Source organism: Lemur catta, chromosome 8 (assembly GCF_020740605.2).
Source record: "Lemur catta isolate mLemCat1 chromosome 8, mLemCat1.pri, whole genome shotgun sequence".
In the NCBI taxonomy this organism is placed as follows: domain Eukaryota; kingdom Metazoa; phylum Chordata; class Mammalia; order Primates; family Lemuridae; genus Lemur; species Lemur catta.
The window spans coordinates 80,156,408-80,180,014 of record NC_059135.1 but is presented as its reverse complement, the minus strand read 5'-3'; the positions used below and the strand labels follow the sequence as shown (position 1 = coordinate 80,180,014).

Here is a 23,607-nt window from a genome sequence, read left to right as displayed (position 1 = left end):
GGAAAAAATTATAAAGCTATAGTCACATTTCAAATAAAGTTATTAATAAGAATTACCAATAAATCTTAGCTCTTTTATTCCCTATTAATTGGGATAATATGTCATAGGCTCCAAAACAAAAACTGGGAATCCTCTTTTTCAGGATTTAGAGAACAACTTTGGGTATATAGGTAGAACCTTGAATCAGATATGGAATCATCAAGTTTATCATTATCTTAATATTTAATTTATAAGGAAAACAGGAAAATAAATAATATCTATCCTGTTAATATTTGTTTTTTCCCCTGAAGACCAAAGCAGATTATACAATACAGGTTATGCAATACATTTTGTGCTCAAATTATGCATGTCTAATTCTGATTCTATTCACATAGGTTTTAATGACTGTTGATTAAGAAAATAGATCATTTATAAAAAGAGCCTATAGGTTGTTACTGTTGATGCTGTTAATATTGGAAGTTGAATAGTCAAAAAGCTGGAAGAGATCCGGAGAGATCATTACTCAGAAGAGGTTGTTTGTTTCTCTTAACTCTTTAAAATACTCCAAGGCCAGAGATTCATAACTTCTAAGTAATCTATTCTAGTATGTTATGCTAGACACTGATAATCAAGTTATAGTTCTGGTTCCATCTGAGTTTTTTCTTATTTAATTTACATCTATCTCCTTTCATTCAGTCCTCAGTAAAATTAAATAATAAATGACACAATTTTCTAGACTAATGAAATCAGTTTTGTTTTGTTTTGTTTTTCTAACACAGCCCTTGATAAATCCACTGACAAATGCTTTACCCATAGTGAATGATGGGAGATAGCATATTATGTTAGGAATAGGATTTGCATAATTGCTCTTGTGTGCCACTGTGGGCATAAAGAACTGGCAATTGTTCCCAGGTACTTTGGAGCCCCCTTCCTGGGCATAAAACTCTGGACAGAAACACTTGAAGTAATACTAGAATTCATTTTAAGCATAGTTAACATCAGTCAACACTCAGCCTGCCTTGGTGACGAAGAAAGCAACAAAAATAATCATTCTATTGGTAGTATGCACCTCTGTATTCTCCAGGCAATCCTAGACAGCTACAAGCAATTTCTTCAAGGAACTTCTCTTAAAGAGCTTCAGTGCTGGAGAATCATCAGTAAAAGATGTGGTATAAGTTACTATTACAAGAAGCCTTTTCCAGACACTGGTCAAAAACTGTAAAGGATGGCTGGAGGAAGTTGCTGGCTTTTGTTGACTCTTCTGGAATGGTGGCCAAAAGTGAATTTGGCAAACTCATGCCATTAAAGGCTAGGTACTAATGAATGAGATTCTCAGGATAACAAACAATAGCCTAAAGATAAAGACATTGGGATTTGCTACTGCCAAGGAGGATAGTGGCTCTAAACCAGAGATACTCATCAGAATCACCTAAAATAATCTTAGATTTTACTCTGGTCTAGGTTTCTCAGTTTGGGCACTATTAGTATTTGGGGATGGATAATGCTTTGTTGTGGGAAACTTTCCTGTGCATTGTTTAGCAGCATCCCTGGCCTCTAACCAATGCCAATGTGTACCCTTCCAGTTGTGACAACCAACAATGCTTCCAGGTACTGCAAAGCGCAGTTTGGGTGCACAATGGTCCCCAGCTGATAACTAATGCCACAGAGCTACTAAGCCAGTTTCTCAATATTAAAACTACACTGCTCCTTAGCTTGGCTTTCTGAACCCCACACCTTGATTGGTTAGATATCTCTGAGCCTTTGACTTATATAGGATATTTTTGTTATTGTGGTGTTGTTCAACAACCATTCTTTCTTGGATATTGCTGGAATCTTTCCTCACTTGACTTACTCTAGCACAATAGCATGGAGAAAGATAGGGGTTGGAGAAATATGCATGTGAGCTCAAATTCCAGCTTTGTCCCATTCAATTTGTGATGCATTTGGCAGTTTATTTAAGCTTTGTCTTTGATTTCTACCTAAAGAACTTCTCCAGGTATTCATGGTCTACAATTAACTGGAGGCCAAAGAGGAATCAAGACAATAACCCTGATGTTTCAAATTAATAATTTATCCTCAAGTGGTTTAAACCAGAATACAAGCTGTCCATACAGGAACATCATTGATAATCCAAACTTGCCATCAGGATTCACCGCTTAGACAATAATGTGTGGGGATAATGTACAAAAAACATTCATGATATTGTGACGGGTTGCCTCTGATGTGGCCCCTACTAACTCCTACCACCTCGTATTCACTCCCTTCTCCAATGGCTTCATCTAAGTATGGGCTGGATCTACTTACTGGCTTCTAATAAATAGAATATACCAAAAGTGATGAGATGCAATTTCTGAGATTGGGTTACAAAAGTTGTAACTTCTATTTTGTATGTGCTTTCTCTCACTTTCTTACTTACTAGCTCTAAGGGAAGTTAGTGGTCATGCTGTGAACTTCCCTATGGGAAGGCCCACTTGACAAGGAGCTGAGATCAAAAGTGAGTAAGGTGCTGTGGCCTTCTGTCCAACAGCCTACAAGGAACAGAATTCTGCTAACAGCCACATGAGTGAACTTGGAAGCTGACCTTCTCCAAGGGAGCCTTCTGATGAGACCAACACCTTGATTTCAGCCTCTGGCCAACACCTTGATTTCAGCCTCATGAGAAATTTGAAGTAGAAGACCCACCAAAGCTGGCCCATAGAAAATATAAGATAGTAAGTGTTTATTGTTTTATGTTGCTAAGTTTTGGTAATTTGTTGCAGAGCAATAGATAGCTAATAAAAACATAGTGGAATGAGTTATTTTTTCTTTCTTCTACTTCTCCTCCTTTCTATGATGATCATGATGATGATGATGGTGCTCTCCCTAACTTCCTCTCACATAAAGCTGTGCCATTAGTCGTCTTCCCCTCAATTTAGCAGGCATAATCCCATACTGACCATATTATCACCATTGCCCTGAAACCCTGAGCACTGATATGGCCTATCAATTACCTTTCCCAATCATAATTACAATAAGATTAAAATTCTTATTATAAACTATCAGGGATCTGATGTTGATTATTTCACACTGGTTATGCAATTCATGTTTTATGTCAATCTCAGGGGCAAAAATCCAAAAGCAAATCCTGAATGCAGAATTTAATTTTGGTATCTCAAAGCAACCAAACCTTCCCGACACCCATAACTCATCCCAAAACCCAGTTTCTTTATTGTTAAAATAAAAATGCCACAATCTTCAAAAGATTATTTTGATAAATTAAAGGATGTAAGTACACAAAATTTCCTAATATTACTCCTGTAATGCAGCAAGTGCTTAATAAATATTAAGAGTTTTTTATTGTGGTTATTTTAATTTCTTTCTCTTCCAAGCTTCTCTCTTTGTAATATTCCTATGGGTGTTTAACTTCATGTCTGTGCTTTTTTTATTTCTGCAAATCCTTGTTTTAAACATACTAAAAAATTCATATAACCAATTAGTTCTTTTTTTTCCCTTCAAGTCTCAAAAGGATCCACTTACTATTTATTGCCCCTAGATGAAAATAAAACCAAATGATAAAATGGAAGTAAAGATCCATTGATTATGACCAGTTCAAAAATCAATTAAATAACTTCTCTTTTTCTCTGTTAACTAGAAAATTGTCTACTTGATTAAACACTAATGGCCAAGAATCTAAGAAGCTGAATCATACCTTTTTTTAAGAAAGAGTGTCAAAAAGACAAATGGACTAATATATCCTTGGTTTTCTTAAAATGGGGGGAAAAGCACTTTTTCAAGGTTAAAGTTGCAAACACACCTAAGCTAAAAGAGATTTCCATACTATCATTTGACCTGTCAGCATATCCAGGACTGGGTTCTTGGGAATAAACAGGTGCCAATCCACTGTCTAAGACTCAGAGTATAGAGTAATTTGAAAAACAAACAAAAGCTTGACCTACCCTTAAAAATACTTTTTTCACATATCTTCAGTGGTGTTTTGGACTTAAGGCAGGGGTTTAAAATACTGTCATCTGCTCAAACATATTTAGTGAGAAAACTTGTCAATCTCTTAGCAGCTATTAATAATTTACTGTGAATTAAAAATTCAGTAAATTAGGCCTTTTGAGAATAGGCTTCTTGGCAGCTCAGTTTTGATAAAGAGGGTAGAGAAATACATTAGAGAATCAGATGTGAATGTAGCTCTGCTGAGAATTCTGAGCAGGTAAAAAGAGATGTGGCAGCACAGAGTGACTCAGACTAGGGGAAGAGAAAGGTGCCATAACCCAGATTGGACGTGCTCCATGTGAATTAGTCTAAAGTTGTTGCTGGGACCTTTTCCTTTCATGAGCAGTGCTGACTAACTGAAGTTTCATGAGTCTTGCTTATGCAATTTTCTCAGTAACACAGAAAAAAATATATACATCCCAAATAAATTGACCAAAGCTTTAATCTTAGTAGGTCATCACTGTGCACCTTCTGGGGCTTTTCATTTAGGGTAACCTATTGACAAATTGAGATGCTTAATTGAAGTTGTGTGTGTGTGTGTGTGCGTGTGTGTTCTGGGTTTATAAATTATCCAAAAAGGATATGTGAGATATTTTCAATAATTTGTTTAACCTATAATGCCTTATGCTCTGTATGTTCATGGTATTTGTCTTTCAAGTTGTATTGAAATTTTTTGTTTTCTTGTGATAATTAGTACTTTACATCTTGAAAGATATACCAAACTTGACTATTATCTACAAAGGCACACAAACTGTTCACATGACTTAAAAATATATTCTTGAGGCAAGTTTGAAATGACAACACAAAGTAGTTTTGGTTCACTGTCATAAGAACAAGAAAAAATTGAACCAGCCCTAAAAATTCACTTTGTAGCCAAGAAAACGGTTTTCATAAAATTGAAAAAATGTCCCTAAAGCAACAGTATTGTATTTCTTTAACTATTGCTGTTACTGACATAAAAAGAATTATTTCTATAATTTTTCTGTGGCCTTGGTTGGTGACAAAGTGCTGAAAAGGTTTGTAAATAGCTGCTTTATATAAGCCTCCAGGCACAAAAAAACAGAGACTCTCACTTGAGTGTCACTTGGTTCAATTATTAAATGGGTTTAAAAATCACATGATTCAGTATATAAATCAAAACAATACATGATCTTCTACCAGTACAAATTTGCAGAAGTGCAATGTAGTTTGATCAGGTAATGCCAACAGTGGTCTAAATAAACTTTTGTTTCAGTGGCTACACATGTAAGACAGCATAGTAGAAAGAATTGGGAGTAGCGTACTCTGTTAGTACACAGCTCTTTCATGGCTCTGGATTCTAGTTTCCTTACCTGTAATATGAGGCATTGATACAAATGGTATCAAATTTCTAATACTCAAAGATGTATGTGAATATTGTGGGACTATTAAGGAGGGATTCTTTTATGTAAATAGGTGACATTCACTGGGTAAATGTGGCAACAATATTTTGTCATATATTCTCCTTCAGTTTTTTTTTAATAGACTTTAATTTTTAGGACAGGTCTAGGTTCACAGCAAAACTGATCAGAAAGTACAGAAAGTTCCCATATCCGCCTTCCCCCCATACATGAACAGCCTCCCACACTATCAACATCTCATAACAGAGTGGTACCTTTGTCATAATTTTTGAACCTAAGCTGACACATTCATAGTTTATATTAGGGTCCATAGTTAACATTAGGATTAACTCTTGGTGTACATTCTATGGGTTTGGACAAATGTATAATACTCCTTCAATGTTTTCATTGTCTTAATAACCAGATTATTATGTGATGATGTAAAAAAGGTATTAAAATATTCCCTATAGTGAGTGCCAATCAATGGCATTTAAATAATGATTCTTATTGCTTGCTTATCTTTATCTTCCACAGCAACTTAACTGTGATATTCCAAAACTAGTAGATGGTAATCAACACTCGTTCCATTGAGTTGGATAACTCGAATTTGAACAAAAGAAATAAAAAATGAGAAAAGAATATAAGCTTGAAAAATGTCAGGCAATCATTCTCTGAATAGAATGTCTTCTATTCAAGGAGCATCCTATTATTTGATTATTATGAAAATGTCATAAATACCCCAAGGGGAGGGAGGACTGAATACAGCATTACTTACTGAAGATCGCATAACTAAGTGGAGCAATGGGCTTTGTTTTGAAGGCTTTTCTCCTAACTAAAATATATCTTTTAAAGCATCAAATGCAATATTCATTCATCAGGAGCAATATCACCCAGCAGGCAAGGATTTTCAAAGCTCACTATTTTTTTCCAGTGGAATGGGACTTTTCCAGCGAAGAGGTAAAAAATGCTTTGAACATTTTAAATCTAGCCACAGGGTTTTCTTTTTTCTGAGGACAGTATCCAGAATTGCTTCGTCCATGGAAAAAAAGAATCCTTTCACTGCAGAAAGCTTTAATTCATTATGATCAAACCCAGCAAGATTCAGATCTGTTAATTTTTATGAAATGTATAGGTTTTAACAATAGATTTATCCCTATAATATTATGGTAATGAAATAATTTTAATAAATTATGATACTTGTACTTAATAAATGATTCTCTTCCACACCGTTTCCTTAGTACAATGGGAGCTTTGATTAGAATAAGGGGAAACTATACCCTTCCATTTTCTCATCTTTGATTGATCCTAATGTAAGGATTATGTCCGAGAGGTAAACATCATGCATGGAAAAAGAGGAAATCGAATATCTGCAAAAGGAGCTAACAGAGGAAGAACGTATAATCTGGTTAACCATGAAGGCCATAGTAAAAAATATAGATAAACAAGGAGAGATTGACACTTCAAAAATTGTTTGTTTTCATTCTCTTTGAGGAGTAATCCAGCTTTCTCCTTCCTTTCTCCCTGAAGCAACTTCACTCCCCAAAGTTACAGAGCTTTTATATTGTCTATAAAGATATTATAAATTGAGTTGCTAACACTTATACTTTCATAAACACAATTAGTAGAGGATAAGACTGTCAAGTAGATGGAAGCACAAAAGTTATGTGGAAAAATGGTTGAAACCTCTTGTTATCACCACCACCATCATCTTCATCATCATCATCAGTGTTTCAATCAGTTCATGGTCTTAACACTGTATGCTTGCCTCCCAGATTTACATTTAATGACTGTAAATAGTTGATAATATTATCTAATCTTTAAGTATCATACAACAGGCTATTGATGATGATGATGATGATGATGATGATGATGATGTTCATTTTCACTAGGGAGATTTATTAGCCCATTCTTACTGCCCACAAGGTGTTAGGAAACACCTATTTTTCTAAATAAATAACTAAATAGAAAATATAATATCAGTCAAGAGAACAGGAAAACAAAATCCTTGCTAATTGGAAATTTAAATACAGCTTCCAAGATATGTTTGTTAAAAAAAAGAAAAAAATTATACACATATATATAACATATGATAATTTCTATAATATATTACTTTCCACTTATTTGACATTTTTGTAACCATTTTGTGAGCACCCATTTGTATATCAGGCACTGTGTCAAACATTTGCATACATTGATCTAAATGTTCTCATATCCCCAAAAAGTAAGGTAACTGAGACTCAGAAAAATTGGATAATTTACCCCAAATCACAGAGCTAGTAAGTGGCAGAGCTGGCATCAGAGTCCAAGTTATCTGTGGCTAAATTCTAGACTCTTCCCACTGTACAGTTTCCTGGCATGTAAATCTCTAACACTCTCTAGTTTCAAAGCAAGTTTTGCATTGCTGTTTTCTGATTAACAGTAGATATTGTAATCGATTCTTAAACATTCTACCTACATGACTATTCAATATGCCTACATCCCTTTACATTTAGAAGAAATAGATTTTCTGAAAATAATTTCTCTTTAGCAAATGAAAATATGGTAGTCACAACATAAAGAATATAAAGTTTTAACTAAAATAAGTAACTTCTGATGAAAAGCTACTTTGATATGAAATAAATTTATGACATTAATAATTACTGGGCATTTTGAAACAAGGAGAATACTATTCTCTACAAACAAGTATCCTCTATCATGGCACATAATATTAAACTTAACCATTTCAGGGCCAATATAAAACCTTGGAAAGTGAATTTAACACATGTAAATGATCAGTTTAACCTTAAGAAACAAGGGATTTAGTAATGATCTAATCAGAACATTTAGACTAAATTGTTTATTTTATATTTCTACCTCATGGAAATGTATCAAATACTTCCAAATCATGATAGACTCCTTTTTGGCAGGGTAGAGATGAGGTCTGGCTATGTTGCTCAGGCTGGTCTCAAACTCCCAGCTTCAAATGATCCCCCCACCTTGTCCTCCCAAGGTGCCAAGATTACAAGCATGAGTGACTGCACCCAGCCCATTACAGAGTCTGTAAAGGAACTGAATATATGGTTCAGCTAAAACAAGGAATTCGGTACTTAGGAAAATGTATACATATACTGTATACGTTCAAGAAGTTCAAGTTTTCTTAGTTTTGTACTTGATAAATCTTATGTCTCCGGTCCCCAACCCCTGGGCCACAGAGCGGTCCACAGCCTGTTAGGAACCAGGAGACACAGCAGGAGGTGAGCACAGGGAAGCTTTATCTGTATTTATAGCTGCTCTGCATCACTTGTATCACCACATAAGCTCCGCCTCCTGTCAGATCAGCGGTGGTATTAGATTCTCATAGGAGCCGGAACCCTACTGTAAACTGTGAATGTGAGGGATCTAGGTTATGTGCTCCTTGTGAGAATCTAATGCCTGGGGATCTGAGGTGGAACTGAGGTGGTGATGCTAGTGCTGGGGAGTGGCTGCAAATACAGATTATCATTAGCAGAGAGGTTCAACTGCACAACAAATGTGCTTGAATCATCTCAAAACCATCCCTCCCTGCCACATCTCCCCCACCCCCATCTGTGGAAAAATTGTCTTCCATGAAACTGGTCCCTAGTGCCAAAAAGGTTGGGGACCACTGTCTTATATGATAAAATTCTAATGAATAAGATGCATGTGCATAAGATTCAGGGTAAATTACACAATATAGGGTAATAAGCCTTCTATGTATTAATATAATGAGACTTAATAAATGTTTGATCAAAAGTCACACTGTGATTTGGCAAAATTAACATATTGCTCAATAAAATATACTCTATTTGTTTGTATTTCCTTTTAGGCAAGGCCCTTTAAAAAACGTAGGACGTTTGCTTGTATGTGATTCCAAACATTTGCTGCAAAATAATTTACTTAGAAAAGTCATCTTTGAGCCATTTGTAAAGATCCCCTATAATTCATTAACTTGTAGCCAAGAATTTCATTAACACGTGATTAAACAAAATGTGTTAGAGCTGGGGGAAAGTAAGCTTATTACTAGAAGCCCACATGCTCATGCTTAAGGATTTTTTTTTTAAGATTGTAAGAATTCTTTTTTTTTTTCAAGATTATGAACCAAAGAGCTATTTATTTTTAAACATTAGATGAAATTAGGTGTTTAAAAATATAAAAACACTGTTGAGTGTGCATAACATGTTCAACACTAAAATATTAATTCAGGAAACATATGATTTAGTTATTTGTTTTTATAAGTTTAAACTCTCAAATGTAAAATAATGAATCTGAATATTAATGAGCATACTTAATGTCTATGCTATGTCTGAATTTAGCAATTCCCACAAAAAACCTTGTTTACTTCAGTAAAGTCAAAGTGTTTGTCATTAATTTCCACTCATTTATTTATATTAGGCACAGTAAAATGTTAATGTCCAATTTGCTTTCTTTCACTGTTTGCTAAAACAGAAGATAAGATAAGGTCTGTCTCCAAATGATACATACTGTATTCAAAATACTTGTAAATGTCTTAGCATTTATGTTTTTTTCCATTATTTGGATTTTATTTGCCACTGCCTATATTAGAATAATCACATCCTGAAAATATTTTAGGTATATAATAGATCAAAATGCTTTATATTTCTTTATATGTATGACTAGATAAAAGTAAAGTGTCATTGAAAAAAACAAAGAGAAATAAAAATAAAGCAACCAAGTGTCAATCATAGCATGCTAATACACTTGCAAATCAAATGCTGTGCATTAGAGAAATTTTACTTTATTTTTTTTCAGACATAATATATTTAGAACAATTTGTGATAGGCTTAAAAATTCATCTCTAATTTGCTTTCTTGTTTTTCATCTTGACTATCAAAGTACAGATAGAAAAGTTATATTTCTATCATGTTTAAAAAATCAAGTGAATATATTATACGTAAATGATGAATAAAAAGATATTTACCTGCGTGGAAATCTATTCCTACAGCAAATGAAGTTCCTGATATAGGCATCAAAGCATCCATTTTGTCACTTGGTTCAAGAGGTATTCCCCTAATTCCTTCGTGAACAGAGTACATAAGAAATGATTCTATACCTAATTTGGAGCATAAAAAGAAGCCCAGAATAAATATTTAAAATAAAAATAATTTAATTAGTATTATTTTAACAACCTTAGCTTAATAACGTAATGATGCATATTTCTTAGCCTTTTTTTTTTAGATTGTGACCAGTGAAAGATGGATACATTTGTGGTTCCCAACTTAAGTATGCATCAGATCTGTGAAAAAGAAAATTTGTTAAAACAGATTATTGGGCCCCATCCCAGGGACCTGATACTCTGAATTTCTAAAAAGCTCCCCGGCGGTGATGATGCTACTGGTATGGGAATCACATGTTCATAACCTGTGAAGTAGATAACTCTTGGAAGCCAAACTGGCCTCACAACCAAAGTATATTCCTTCTTCTCTAAAATCCAAAATCTCTTTGCTTATACATAATATATATAAGCAAATAACATATATATATATAACTTTGATTTTAAATTTATGATTTTAGATAACTATATCACTGGTATTTTTCTAATAGACATTTATATTTCTTAAGGGAATCAGACTACTTAAATACTTTTAACAACTAAAAATACACTAAGTGCTTAATTTTGCCTATTAATATCTTACTTTTCTGGTATCAAAATCATGTTCTAAAATAAGAACATAAATATAAGCTTATTACCAGAAGTATACACGCTAATGCTTATGAATTTTGGTAATATATTAAAAATATTTCTGTGTCCATATTTTCTTATTAAAACCAAAATGCCTGGATTTAAATGTTTCCACCACTTCCTAGCCATGTGACTCGAGCAAGTTACTTAATTTCTCTGTGCCTCAGTTTCCTTATCTCTAAAATGGAGATAATAAGAGACCTACCCCATGAGGTTATGAAGATTAAGTGAATTAATATGTGTAGGCTGCTTAGAACAGTGCCTGGCACATACTAAGTGCCATATAAATATTTGATTAAAATAAAATAAAATATGTACTAACATACATATTTCTCAAATAAGATTGGAGCATTTAAAAATAAAATTAAGCTATTATCACTGACTGTAAAAGCTCATTCCAAAACAAAGTTCTTTGGTACTAAAAGAACTGGAGACTACGAAATAAGAAATAGGAAGATAGATTTCTTAGGTTCCAGTTCTTTTAAAATGGTCTTCTCCCTCAGTTATGTAAACTTGAGACCTCACCTTCTCTAAAACAGTTGAAAGAAAGTAAACATTACCTAATTCAAATTTATGTTAATTCCAGCCAATCAACCACTGTTTTCTACTTCAACTTTTGCCTATTCAAGTTGAAGATAGTTTCTATTATGCTTAATTTGGTTAAATGTTTGATAATAAATTGCAGCTGCTGAAAATAACTAAAATATTAGGAATTTTTACAAAGAATAACAATGATATTTTAAACATTTCAGATACACTAAAATCCTACATGTATTAGACTAAGCAGTGTATCATTGTCCTAATAACAAGCTAATATATATTTTTTCCAAATATTTAACTGTCTCCTGTTTGCTAAAATGATCATGGCATATAATGATAAATGAAGTAAATGCACCAAAGCTAAGCTTTTTCAAGAACTAATACCTTGACATGACATGCGGTTCTTTTGGAGATAATATCCCACTGTACACATACAAGTCCTTGTAGTTTCAGATGTTGGTAAACAAAGCTGAGAGCATCCACCATTGTTTAGTTGGCAGGAATTGCTGCCTGCATAGAGTGAAAACAAAACAAAAAAGGAAAAAAACAGACAGAATTTTTAAAAAAGAGTTTTATTTCAAATCAATAATTTGAACAAATATTTATGCTATTGATTTCTAAATACAGCTGTTTTACATTGGCTAGTGTTATATTTTACTCTCTCAAATAATCTGAAGTAGTAAATTATGGTTATATTCTGCCCTTCCAAAAAAATGAAAAGTAGACACAGATATATGGGAAGATTAATAATTACAGAAAAGCAAAAGGAAAAGGAAATTGATTTGTCATGAATATTGTCATAGATCTTTGTAATACCTTACGATTACAAAAACCAGAAATTTTTCTTTTTTGACTTTTAAATTTTACTTCAATTCTACAGTTATTTCCTCTGCAAGAATATTTTATCCAAATGTGTCACATAAATAGCTGTTAAATTACATAATTAAGATTATGCCACTAAAAGAAAGGAAGTATGTACGTATATATATACTTAAGTAATTTTTAAAAGCAAGGAAATAAATTTTCCCATTCATAGGAACATAATTCTCCCAAACTATATTAAAAACACATCTATAAGAGTCCTCTAATTAATTGGCATATTAATTCTTCTTATTCCTGTATAGCAGCAATGACAAATATTAGCCAGGTAATCACAGGTAGGCATTCTATAAAGATGTTCCATTGAATTTACTAGGCCCAATGTGCTAATTAAAGTTGGTAGTGTGAGGTTAAGTAATTTACAATCTTACCTAGCAACTTCATTAAATATCCCACTTTTACAACATTTTTATTATTCTAGGGCATGCAATGCCATTTACTGGATATTCAAGCTCTGATGTGAAGTGTAATAAATCCAGTGAGAATTACAAAGCATGATGAAAGCTATATATCAATAGTGCTCTACAGAAAATTCAAAATACCAATGCAGCTCATTATTTCCCTTCTCCTGAATTCAAGATAGTCTGATGGGATTTAATTGTTCAATCGAACCTGTCACAAGCTCTGTCATTTCTGAAGTGTGAAATACTCTCAACATGGGAGATTTCTTATCGGGAGATCTACAATGTTCTCTGCTCATTTCCTATAGCTGTCAGCTTAGCCAATGCTGGACCCCATCTTATGTAGGGCCATATAATGGCCCTGAACTTTTAAAATGATTACATCTATCCTCTATATAAACTGATGAAGATTAATTAATTCACTCCCCTCCTTCCCAACTTATGATACTGAACTGACTTATAATACTAAGATGAAAATTCAGATCTCTGACTTTTTAATAATGAGATAATTCTATGCATAGATTTATAACCACTGTATGCCTATGATGTACATATTTTGTTTTATAGAAAGCATGTGTATATTAATGTAATGTCAATCTATAGAGCAGTGTGTGTGTGTGTGTGTGTGTGTATCTATATATATATGTACTTTAACTATCACTAAAGCCTGAAAGGCTATGAAAAGTTTGGCAGATAATGCTTAACTATAAAGTCTGAAGAAAATCACACAGAGAGAAAGAGGAGCAAAGCAGAAATAAGAGAATTGGAGAAGTAAAGAAAAATAGGTTAGGGAAGAGAACAGATTTATAAAAATGATGGATTATAGACCCTTGATAATATCAAAAATATGTGAAAAAAAAAAAGGAGTTTCTGGGACTGTAAATTTTTAATGTAATTATAATAATATCCATATATTATACTAATCATACTATCTTTTTGATAAATAATAAAATTAATATATTTGAACAATTATGCTATATACTAACAATACACGTTTTATATAGCATTTATTTAGTCTCTAGGGGAAATTAATTGTGAATGGGAAAAAAAGTAAAAAATAATGAAATGAGTCCTTATTTATAATACATACCTTTTCTTATTAAATATAGATTGAAGTAGGAAAATATTATACTGATTTTAAAGAGTAATAATTTATGTAGTGATTATTTTTCAAATTAGAAATACTAGCTTGGCTTAATATTTTGTAATGATATTGATGTTAAACCTCATGCCCCAAAAATCTCTAGTGGTGCTAGAAAGTCCACTCAACTAACAAGAAGCTTCAACTCTCCAGTGATCTATGTCAAAAATGATAAATGAAGTAGCTAATTGTACTTTGAAATACAAAGAAGTAGTAATGTTAGCACCTTAAAGAGTCCTAAATTGCTCATATTTCATACTTAATGAAGCTTTTAAACTACCTGCAGTGATTCTCTTAATGGGATTGTCTTTAATACGGATGCTTTTATCAGCATATTCTTCTAGTAAAAATGGTGTTTTCACTGAATTTTAAGCTTAGTCATATTATACCATTGATATCTAAGTGCTAGAGGTCCTTGTTAGCTTGGCAATACTTTCACAGAGCATAGAACACCCAACTCTACCTATAGGACCAAATCTTTAAAAGATGAGGAAAATCTTGTTAATAAGAGCAAAGTGACCCAAGAATAATGTTTCCTCCCAGAAACTTCATTGGAACTATATCTAGAAAAATTTGATATAGTTATTTATAATTTCAAACAAAGCATACGTTTGTTCACATTTTGAAAACATGGATAGCTTTTTAAAAATGCCTTGTTTGTAAATATTCTCTCTCTCCCTCTCTCTGTTGTATTTTTGAATATTATGTTTTCAGATACAATTTCATAAGTATACACTATGCATTAAGATTTACAATAGCACTATAAATTTTTACACTTAACAAATATATTCTATTGAAATCCATGAAAATGTCCCAATATTTTATTTGCTGAGTACCAATATTTTATTCTCAATTATATAATCTATTTCCCCTGACTTGAATGCCAGTAAAATTATTTATTTTGATACAGAAAATGTTCCATTACTGAATTGTTAGTGAAAGCACCCTTGTTCATTATCATAGACAATGACCAAAAAAGGTCAGAACAAGTACAGATTTGTGCATATGAGTTTGAGTGTTTGTGTCTTCTCAACAATAAAAGGAACTCAGTAAATATTTTGGAGAAATGTTTAATGCAATTCTTTTCTTTTAAAGTTATTACTTTTTTATGAAAAAGGAATATATTTCCTTCTCCCTCTGGCAAGTGAAGATTCCAAACCAAGATCTGGCCCATGCTGTGCACAGGGAAGGCAAACGTGAATCTGATCTCCATTTTGTCTCCTTACATGCAGGCAGGGCTCTCAATTGGTGAGGCCAATAAATCTTGCCTGCTTGGTGGTTGTCAAAAATTTTCCTATGGCGAAAAGTATATGAAACTAAGGATTTTCATGGCAGAGACTAAAGTAAGAATGTAGAATACAGAAAAGAATTGGGGTGGTTTTTTTTTTTTTTTTTTTTTTTTGGTTAGGAAGAAAGTGTAGCTAATGTCAAGGATTAGGAAGCAAAAAGTAAGAAAGGGCTAGCAGGTGTGGGGCTGTCCTGGCTGGCATCTTTAATCCAATTGCCATTCGGGCAATGTGACAAGTCCACCTATGTAAACCATCTGTTAGTTTTCTCACTCCATTTCACTGCACACAATTTGGACAAGTAAAAACAAAAAAGCAAAATGCTTAGAGCCAAAAAATGTAGTGCTTTCGGATATAAAATTCTTATGTAGACACAGTCAATTGAAAGTCCCCTAGTTCATTCAGTTTCTGGGCTTTATACATTATATATATTTTGCTGGGATATTTTTTCTTATTCTTATACTTTAAAATCAATAACTGGATAAGACCTTTTGAAGAACTGACAAATTAAGATTCCTAAAGCAGCTTTGCTAACGTTTTGAAAACTCATTATGCACCTTATGTTAAAGGCATTTCTCCTACCGTATTAAGCAACATTTTCCTTTTTTTCCTTTTTTTTATTAGAAGCAAGAATAGAAATCTCCCATTATTGAATTGAGAAACTAGTATGAAAAAAGAGAACATTATATATTCCAAAAGTGGCACAAATTCATTATAGTGTGACTTACCTTGCTGTGCTTCTTTATCATACACTTTCATATGAACAACCCCAGAAGTCTTATTTCGTAGGATGGTGGGGTTTCTTCCATCTCTTTTGCTGCAGGTTCCCAGCTGAGCTAAGTTTTGGTCTGCCCACCACAGTTTCTTATCTATAAAAATGAAAGAATTTCTTAAGGGAAAATGTAATCGTCTGATTAAATATAATAAACAGCTATTAAACTATAATGCTTTCTGATTTCTTTTGTAATATTTCCAAACTCTAAGGGAAATAGTAAAATCACTTTTTACTTTTAAAAATGCAAACCACAGTGACATTTTATTGTTCAAAATTTTCTTCTCTTTTCATAATTAGAGATTCTTCACTTTAACTTTTCTTTTTCTTAAAAAATAATATATAATGTTCTCATATAACATATATTTAATAACATATTTTATACGGATATAAACAAAAGCATATTTCAAATTAATATGTAATGGAGATTTTATTATTTATGTATTTAAACATGACCATAGTGGTTTTGCACTATGCATATTTATAAATGAATAGTAAAATCTAACAAAATATCTAAATAATTATAAAAATGATACCATTCTCCAATTTTCTAGTTTAAAAAGTGTTTAAGCTTTTAATCATTAGTAATGGAGGCATTACTGGTTTCTCCAAATTTAACCTCTTTCATTTCTTGCAGTTTGTGCTCCTTTCTTCAAATTTTTATTAATTTACACTATTACCTCATATTGAGTGCTTATTTAATATTAGGGACTCTACAGTGTGTGACAGATAAAAAATAGAGTACTGACCCTGCTTACTAGAAGCTAGCATTCTAGTAAAAATTAAGCCTTCATTATTATATTATTTCAAATTGTCATAGCAAAACTGTAAGAAAAATAGTATTCCCATTTCATAGATGGAGAATCTGAGACTCAGAGAAATTAAATAGCAGTCAGATTTACCTATCTGGTCTTCCTATCTTCAAAACTTGTGTTCTTTTTAAGACTTCATGATGAGAGTATTAAAAAATTTAAGGTAATACAGTAATTTAAAATAAAACGTATAATTGTAAAGGATTTGACCAATTTAGACTTTTCAACAATAATATAATTAATAACAATTGGGACCACAAATCAATTTCTACTAATAGTTAAAGTAATATTATTTAATTTGTGAACTACAATAAAATCTTAAGCCCCCTAGCTGACTGAATAGGTTTCCCTCTTGGCCAAGGGGACCCCAGAAAATCCTAAAGCTCAGTTGCTGGCCATGAGAAGGGAAGTCAGAAATGCCTTGTCATGCTGCCCTCCCTTTTGGAGATTTCCTTTGTAATAATGAGATGCTAAATTATTAACAGGCCTAAGGCTATATAAGACAAAGCTTAAACCACACCTTCAAGCTATCAATTTACTTAACAGATCACTTAAGTTTCAGTAAAAATGTCCAGTGGCTTGTCTCTGATTAATAGACATCCTTATCTTAAGTTAAAACATTCCAAGACTTTAGACAAAGCATTATTTCTTTAACCAATCACAAATCAAAGAATCTTTAAACCCACCTATTAGCTATAACCTCCTCCCCTTGAGAAGTCCCACCTTTTCAGGCCAAACCAATGTGTGTCCTTAACGTATTGACTTAGGCTTTGATGTGTAAGTTCTGTGTCCATGAATGTATAAAACCAAGCTGTAACCCAGCTCCCATGCATACATTTTCTCAGGACCTCCTGAGGCCAGGTGCACCAGGCCAGACATATACGTTCAACTCAGAATAAACCTCTTTAAATTATTTTACTGAGTGTGAATCTTTTTCCATTAACAAATTCTATGAACAAAACAAATGCAGTTTATACCTTCAAGGTAAAATTATGCTCATTCAAATGCCAGGAGGTTTTGACTGAATCAGAGCCTAGTTTCAGGTACTTCAAGAACCACAGTTACACTCACATCAACAATAATCATCTTTTACTGAATCTGATTTTGTATAATGCACAATTCTAAATATTGCAAACAGAATATTTCATTTAATCTTCACAACAATGCTACAAGTAATACTATCATGAAACTACTTTACAATGAAGAACACTGAGATTAAAAGATATTACGTAGTTTTCCCTGGGTCACAGATTGAATGGTGGCCCAGGTTTTAGAACAAACACTGATTTCAGAATTCATGGTGTTAGTCTCCTATCCATAGTGTCCTCTTCCATAAATGGATAGAATTGAGCCTTCCCTCTCCTGACATATAGATATGGAGTTTATATTATGATGATGAATTTGAGTAGCTCTATTTACCTATTTTTTAATTCATACCCACAAATTTACATAAAAACGGAAGGTTCCCTGTATAAAAAGGGGTAGAGCCTTTGACCACTTCACTCAAAGAATCAATTTTATTAAAGGTGTAAAGCACAGTATATTGGACTGAGCATATGTGTTTCCCCTTTTATCTTTTCTGCTCTGCCACTGTTACAGAAATATAGAAACATTAAACAGAATAAACCCATAACAACAAAAGAATGAAGGACATATAAAAATGTATACAAGATAGTTTGGGGATAGAAATAGGAAACGAGGAAACAGGTAGATAAAATTGCAGCCTAGAATGTGATAAAAGAGGGCTACAGAGAAACGGAAACCCCCTCTCTCTATAGAACTCTGGAAGACTTTGATTTCAGCCTGTAAATAAGAGTGGGAGTGCAAAGTAAGGTTAAAAATTGGGTGATTAAAGGAGGATATTTCCGTATGTAATACCACTTACCACCTCCATCTCCCCTGCTCTTTGCCCTGAATTTACATAAGGCTAGCAGCTGGTAGAATCAAATAAATAACCCATAGCTCTTTTCTACTATATTCCGTAGAGAGGTTTGGGATATTAAGGCAGGGGCCCTGCTATAAAGTTCTCCTCATTCTGACATTTGTGGGAACCAAAGCCTGACCCCAAGCTCCCTCCTAAAGCCAAACGTGCAAGTCACAGTGTCCAGTGCCACGCAGAGCTCCCTCTCAAGGAAGGCACCCAGTGGAAACAGTTCTACTTCCATAAAGGTAGAGGACACACAAAGAGAGTACAGAAATTATATGCTTGAAATAACAACTGGAGGTTATAAAGAAGGAAGAATTAAGGAAATGAGAATCTGAACTCTTAGAATAAAAGTATTATAACTCAAATAAAAATTTTGATAGAAAGTTTAAAGTTGAAGAAATCTTCAAGGAAATGTAAAAAAAGACAAGAAGGGAAAAAAGAAACAAAATGAAAGTTCTCCTAAGTTACGTGGGTTTTCAAAGAGATCATTGAGAAACATGTGCATGAAATAATTTAACAATATTTTTCATAACTGAAGAATATCAGTTTTTAGAATGAAGCAGCCCAATATGTTCCTGGTAAAATGGATAAAAACAATGAAATGCCAGAATAATAAGGCAAAGAAAAGACTCAAAGTTTCTAGAGAGAAAAAAAACTAATGATCAAAAGACACAATAGCATAATAGCATTGGATTTTTTACATGAAACTTAAAATTGAGAAGACAATCACATGCCCGGGAAGATCTAATACAAAATAATTTCCAACATGGATTTCCATACTCAACTAATCCAATGTAAACATAAGAGACATTTTCAGACAACATTGTCTTGACAAATTTGCTTTACAAAAGCCCTTTCTCAGAAAGCTGCTGGAAGTTGTTCTTCACTGTATGAAGGGAGTAAACTGGCACAGAGTGTATGGTATCTAGGAAACAGAGAAGACAGGCACAGGAGAACTCTCCAAAGTGGGGGTGAATAGAGATCCCAGCATGACCGAAGTCAATCTAGCGAGCAAGCTGTCCAAACTGAAGCAGGAAATCATCGAACTTCAGGAAAAATGTATGGTGGAGGGAGGGCTTAAGATCTTCAGATTGCATAGTATCAAGTCAAACAATATCTACAACTTTTAAAAAATCAGTAAATATGGGCAAATATCAAAGGACATAGACAAAATGGTTGAGATCCTGCCTACTGCCTAGGAATTTGGGGAGGGTGGAGAAGGAAGCATTATCATTTGTGACTTCACTAACTACATACCAAGCTAATAGTTCCCAAATCTCAATTTTATGCCTAACTATCCTTCTCTTAATCATCACCCCAAGTATCTAACTGCATAGTATGTATTTCTACCTGAATACAAGAAAGTCATCCTAACTTTACATTACAAATGAAAATTCATTTTATTTTCCCCAATTATGCTTCTTTCCCAGTAGACTTCTCAGTGAGTCAGTCATCTACTTCTCCGTCTCCAGCTCCACTGCCTCTCCCAGGCCCCTACCTAAACTGCCCATTTAATTCTTCATCCTCCTTATCTCAGGAATGCTTTACTTCCTCACCTTCCCCACAAAAAGTGCCTAGCTCAGGGCCTCATCACTTCTCATTCTCCTGCCTGCCATTGCTGGGGGAACACTGGAGTGATCTTTCTAAAATGCAAATCTGAGCATGTCACTCTGCTGCTCAAAATTCTTCAATGGCTTCCCCCTGCCAAGCCCCTTAGCATGTCACAAAGGCCATCCACGATTGGCTGCCTGCTTAATTTTCCATCACCAGATCTGTTACGGCCCCTAGTGCTCCACGTTCCAGGAATACTCAATTGCAGTCAATTTTCAGTTTTCCCGGGGTAATGTTATGGCAAAAACACAAAAGAAAATAACGAAAACACAGCTTACTTGTAAAGAAAAATAATTAAAAGCACTGTGAACTGGAGAAATATCTACATATCAGAATGAGTTTATTATTCCTAATTATGTAGGAATCATTACATTTTTACACTGTACCTAAGGCAAATCAGAAACGCCCCTCCACCTGGACAATCGGGGGTGGGTATGTTTGCTTACAGCAGTCTGTTTGCCTATTAGCTGCTCTTATGTGCGGGAATAGCTCTCTGCAGTGTGTCTGAAGCCCTATATAAAAGTCTGTTTCTTGTGGCAGTGTTAGAAGTCTCTTTTCCTTTCCTTTCCCCAAGACTTTTTTTTTTCTTAAGTAGAGAATTTGGAGGACAGGGAAGGTGGGTTGGAAAACACTGAAGAACAAAGCCCAGAATTTGTGACCTTGAACTGACAGATATGGCCCTAAACTCTTTCAATTCATTGTTATATTGAGAGACTTGCCTCATTCAGAGCTGAGGGGCCAGTATAGGGTTATACGGAGAAAAACTTGAGAACGGCAGGTAATTTAATTTCCAAGTTGATGGCTTGACGGTGTTGCCAGTGAACTAGTATTTGTGCAATATGAAGGGGAGAATGACAGTGAAAGGCAGGAATCAGCTGACAAAAACAAGGCAGTTCTGAAAGACTACTTGCTGGGATATTTAGAAAATAAAAAGTGGAGTCCACTTAGTGAAATTGATGTTACCTACAATTGTTTTTATTAGGAAAAAAGAGAGAAGGAAGAGGATGATGGGGAGGAAGAACTACTCAGCTAATAAACTATTTGAACATTTTAATTAAATGCATTTGGATTAAATATCAATTTTATATTACAAATTATGTTTGTGTTTGAACTGTTTTATTTTTGTCCTCCTATTTTCCATTACATAGTTGACAGATTAATATCAAATTAATAATATTTCTATTTTCCAAAAGGTGATAATTCCTAAACATCTCTGTGACTTTTTGTGTTCAACTTCCTCCATCTGGAATGCTTACCTCCTCTGATACACTCACTACTACTCCCATTATCTGAATAATGGACACAAATTTCCAAACTCAGGTCAAATGGTACCTCTATCGGAAGCTTTGCTAGCCCCCAAGAGGTGTAATGATTCACCTGATCCTTTGTGGTTTTGTGGTCAGGGTAGAATTCTATTACAGCATTCATAGTCATAGCACTTTATTTATTTATATGTCTGTCTCCTTGATTAAAAGGTAAGATTCTTTAGGGCAGGAAATATATAATATTTACTCTTATTCTCCATGCATACACAAAGCCAGGCACATGGATGGTTTTTAAGGTTGGTCAAAAGTCACAAGAGTAGGTGAGAGAATGTAGTTTGGAAGCACACAAGCCTTGTTTGATACCTGGCTGTGATACTTTCTGAGCGATCTTGAGCAACTTACTTGGGCTTTAGTACTAGTCCCCTGACATGTAAAATGAGAAAAATTATACTATATCAATATAATATACAAATTATTTAGCCAAGTGACTTAAATGGTAAGGCAATAATTAGTAGCTATATAGAATGAACAAATCAATGAAAAATCTAAAATACACATATGACTGTACTGATTCTATTACATAAACAATTCAAAAAAATATTTCCATCCACTATCAATAGAAATGTGTATACCACTGTTTTTTCAGAACCATGAATGGATTTGCACTACTTCTCTGATTTTACACCACTTCTCTTGTGTCTAGGAGGGACATATATTTGCATGGAGGCTAGTTAATATTAATAGTGGAATTATTGTCAGTGTAAAAAAATAATACAAACTGCCTGTAGTGATCACTTAACAAGGACTCATGGCCATCCTTCTAATGCAGTGGTCTCTGATCATATGCAAAATGATATTAGTGTAGGGGAAATAAAATACTAGAACTTCCTATTTACATTTCTAACCATTGTGAACAAGTGAGATTAATAGTGCTCAAAAAAAAAAAAAAACCCTTGATCTTTTTTTGACCTTCATATATCCATGGTTTAGGAAAAAAAAAAAATTAAGAGAATCATTTTTCCTCTTGTTAAGGAGGCTCAGTTTAAGTAAGGTCTAAAGAGTGTTAAGTTAAATAATGACCCTTCCTGTTATGGGCTTAATTGTATCCCCTCCAAATTTATATTTTGAAGCCCTAACACCCAATGTGACTCTATTTGAAAATAGGGTCTTTAAAGAGATAATTAAGATTAAATGAGGTCATAAGGGTGGACCCTAGTCCAACAGGGATGGTATCCTCATAAGAAAAAGAGACAGTAGGGATGTATGCACAGAAAGGAAAGACTGTGTGAGGACACAGGGACAAGGTGGCCATCTGTAAGCCAAGAAGGCCTCAGAAGAAACAAACCTGCTGGCACCTTGATCTTGGACTTACAGCCTCCAGAACTGTGATAAAATAAATTTCCATCATTTAAGTCACCCAGTCTGTTGTATTCTGTTATAGCAGCCCTAGGAGACTAACATACTTCTCTGTATCTATCTATTTATTAAGGGTTGAAAAAAGTACTGTAGAAATTATTACAAAGAGTCTGAGACATTTAAAAGGTCCAGCCTGAGAAGCACAACTGGAGCCACTGAGAGAAAACTCAGCCTACACTCAAGCAGGTCTGAACTTAGCTTCACAGCATATTCCAATTACTACATCCAAATGACTTAGCCAGACCTCTTCTCCTTCCACTGCCATGGCTACCACACTAGGTCCAGCTGTCATAGTCTCTCACCTGAACTCCTCTGACAGCCTCCTACAGTTCTCCAGCTCTACTCAGGTCCTTCCCCATAGTCCAATCTTCACATAGAACCAAATACTCCTAAAACATAAGCCCAATTCTAAAACTCCTCGGTGTAACCCTTCAATTGGCTATGAGAGTGAAGTACTCGGTTTTTATAACGGTGGGTAAGTTCCTCAAAACCTTTCTCCCTTGGTCTTCCTCTCCTCTAAATGAAGCTCTTGCCACTGTAG

At 34.0% G+C, this 23,607-nt stretch overlaps 1 protein-coding gene across 1 annotated transcript in view; it reads right to left on the bottom strand.

Moving 5' to 3' along the window:
- The window catches only part of LRP1B (LDL receptor related protein 1B), a 1,757,623-nt gene that overhangs the window by 492,501 nt on the left and 1,241,515 nt on the right, over positions 1 to 23,607 (bottom strand). Inside the window, exons 33-35 of the mRNA XM_045559136.1 lie at positions 15,992 to 16,132; positions 11,941 to 12,066; positions 10,255 to 10,386 (exon numbers count right to left, since the gene is read on the bottom strand). Coding sequence (XP_045415092.1) covers positions 10,255 to 10,386; positions 11,941 to 12,066; positions 15,992 to 16,132 — 399 coding nt within the window. The remainder of the gene's footprint in view (positions 1 to 10,254; positions 10,387 to 11,940; positions 12,067 to 15,991; positions 16,133 to 23,607) is intronic.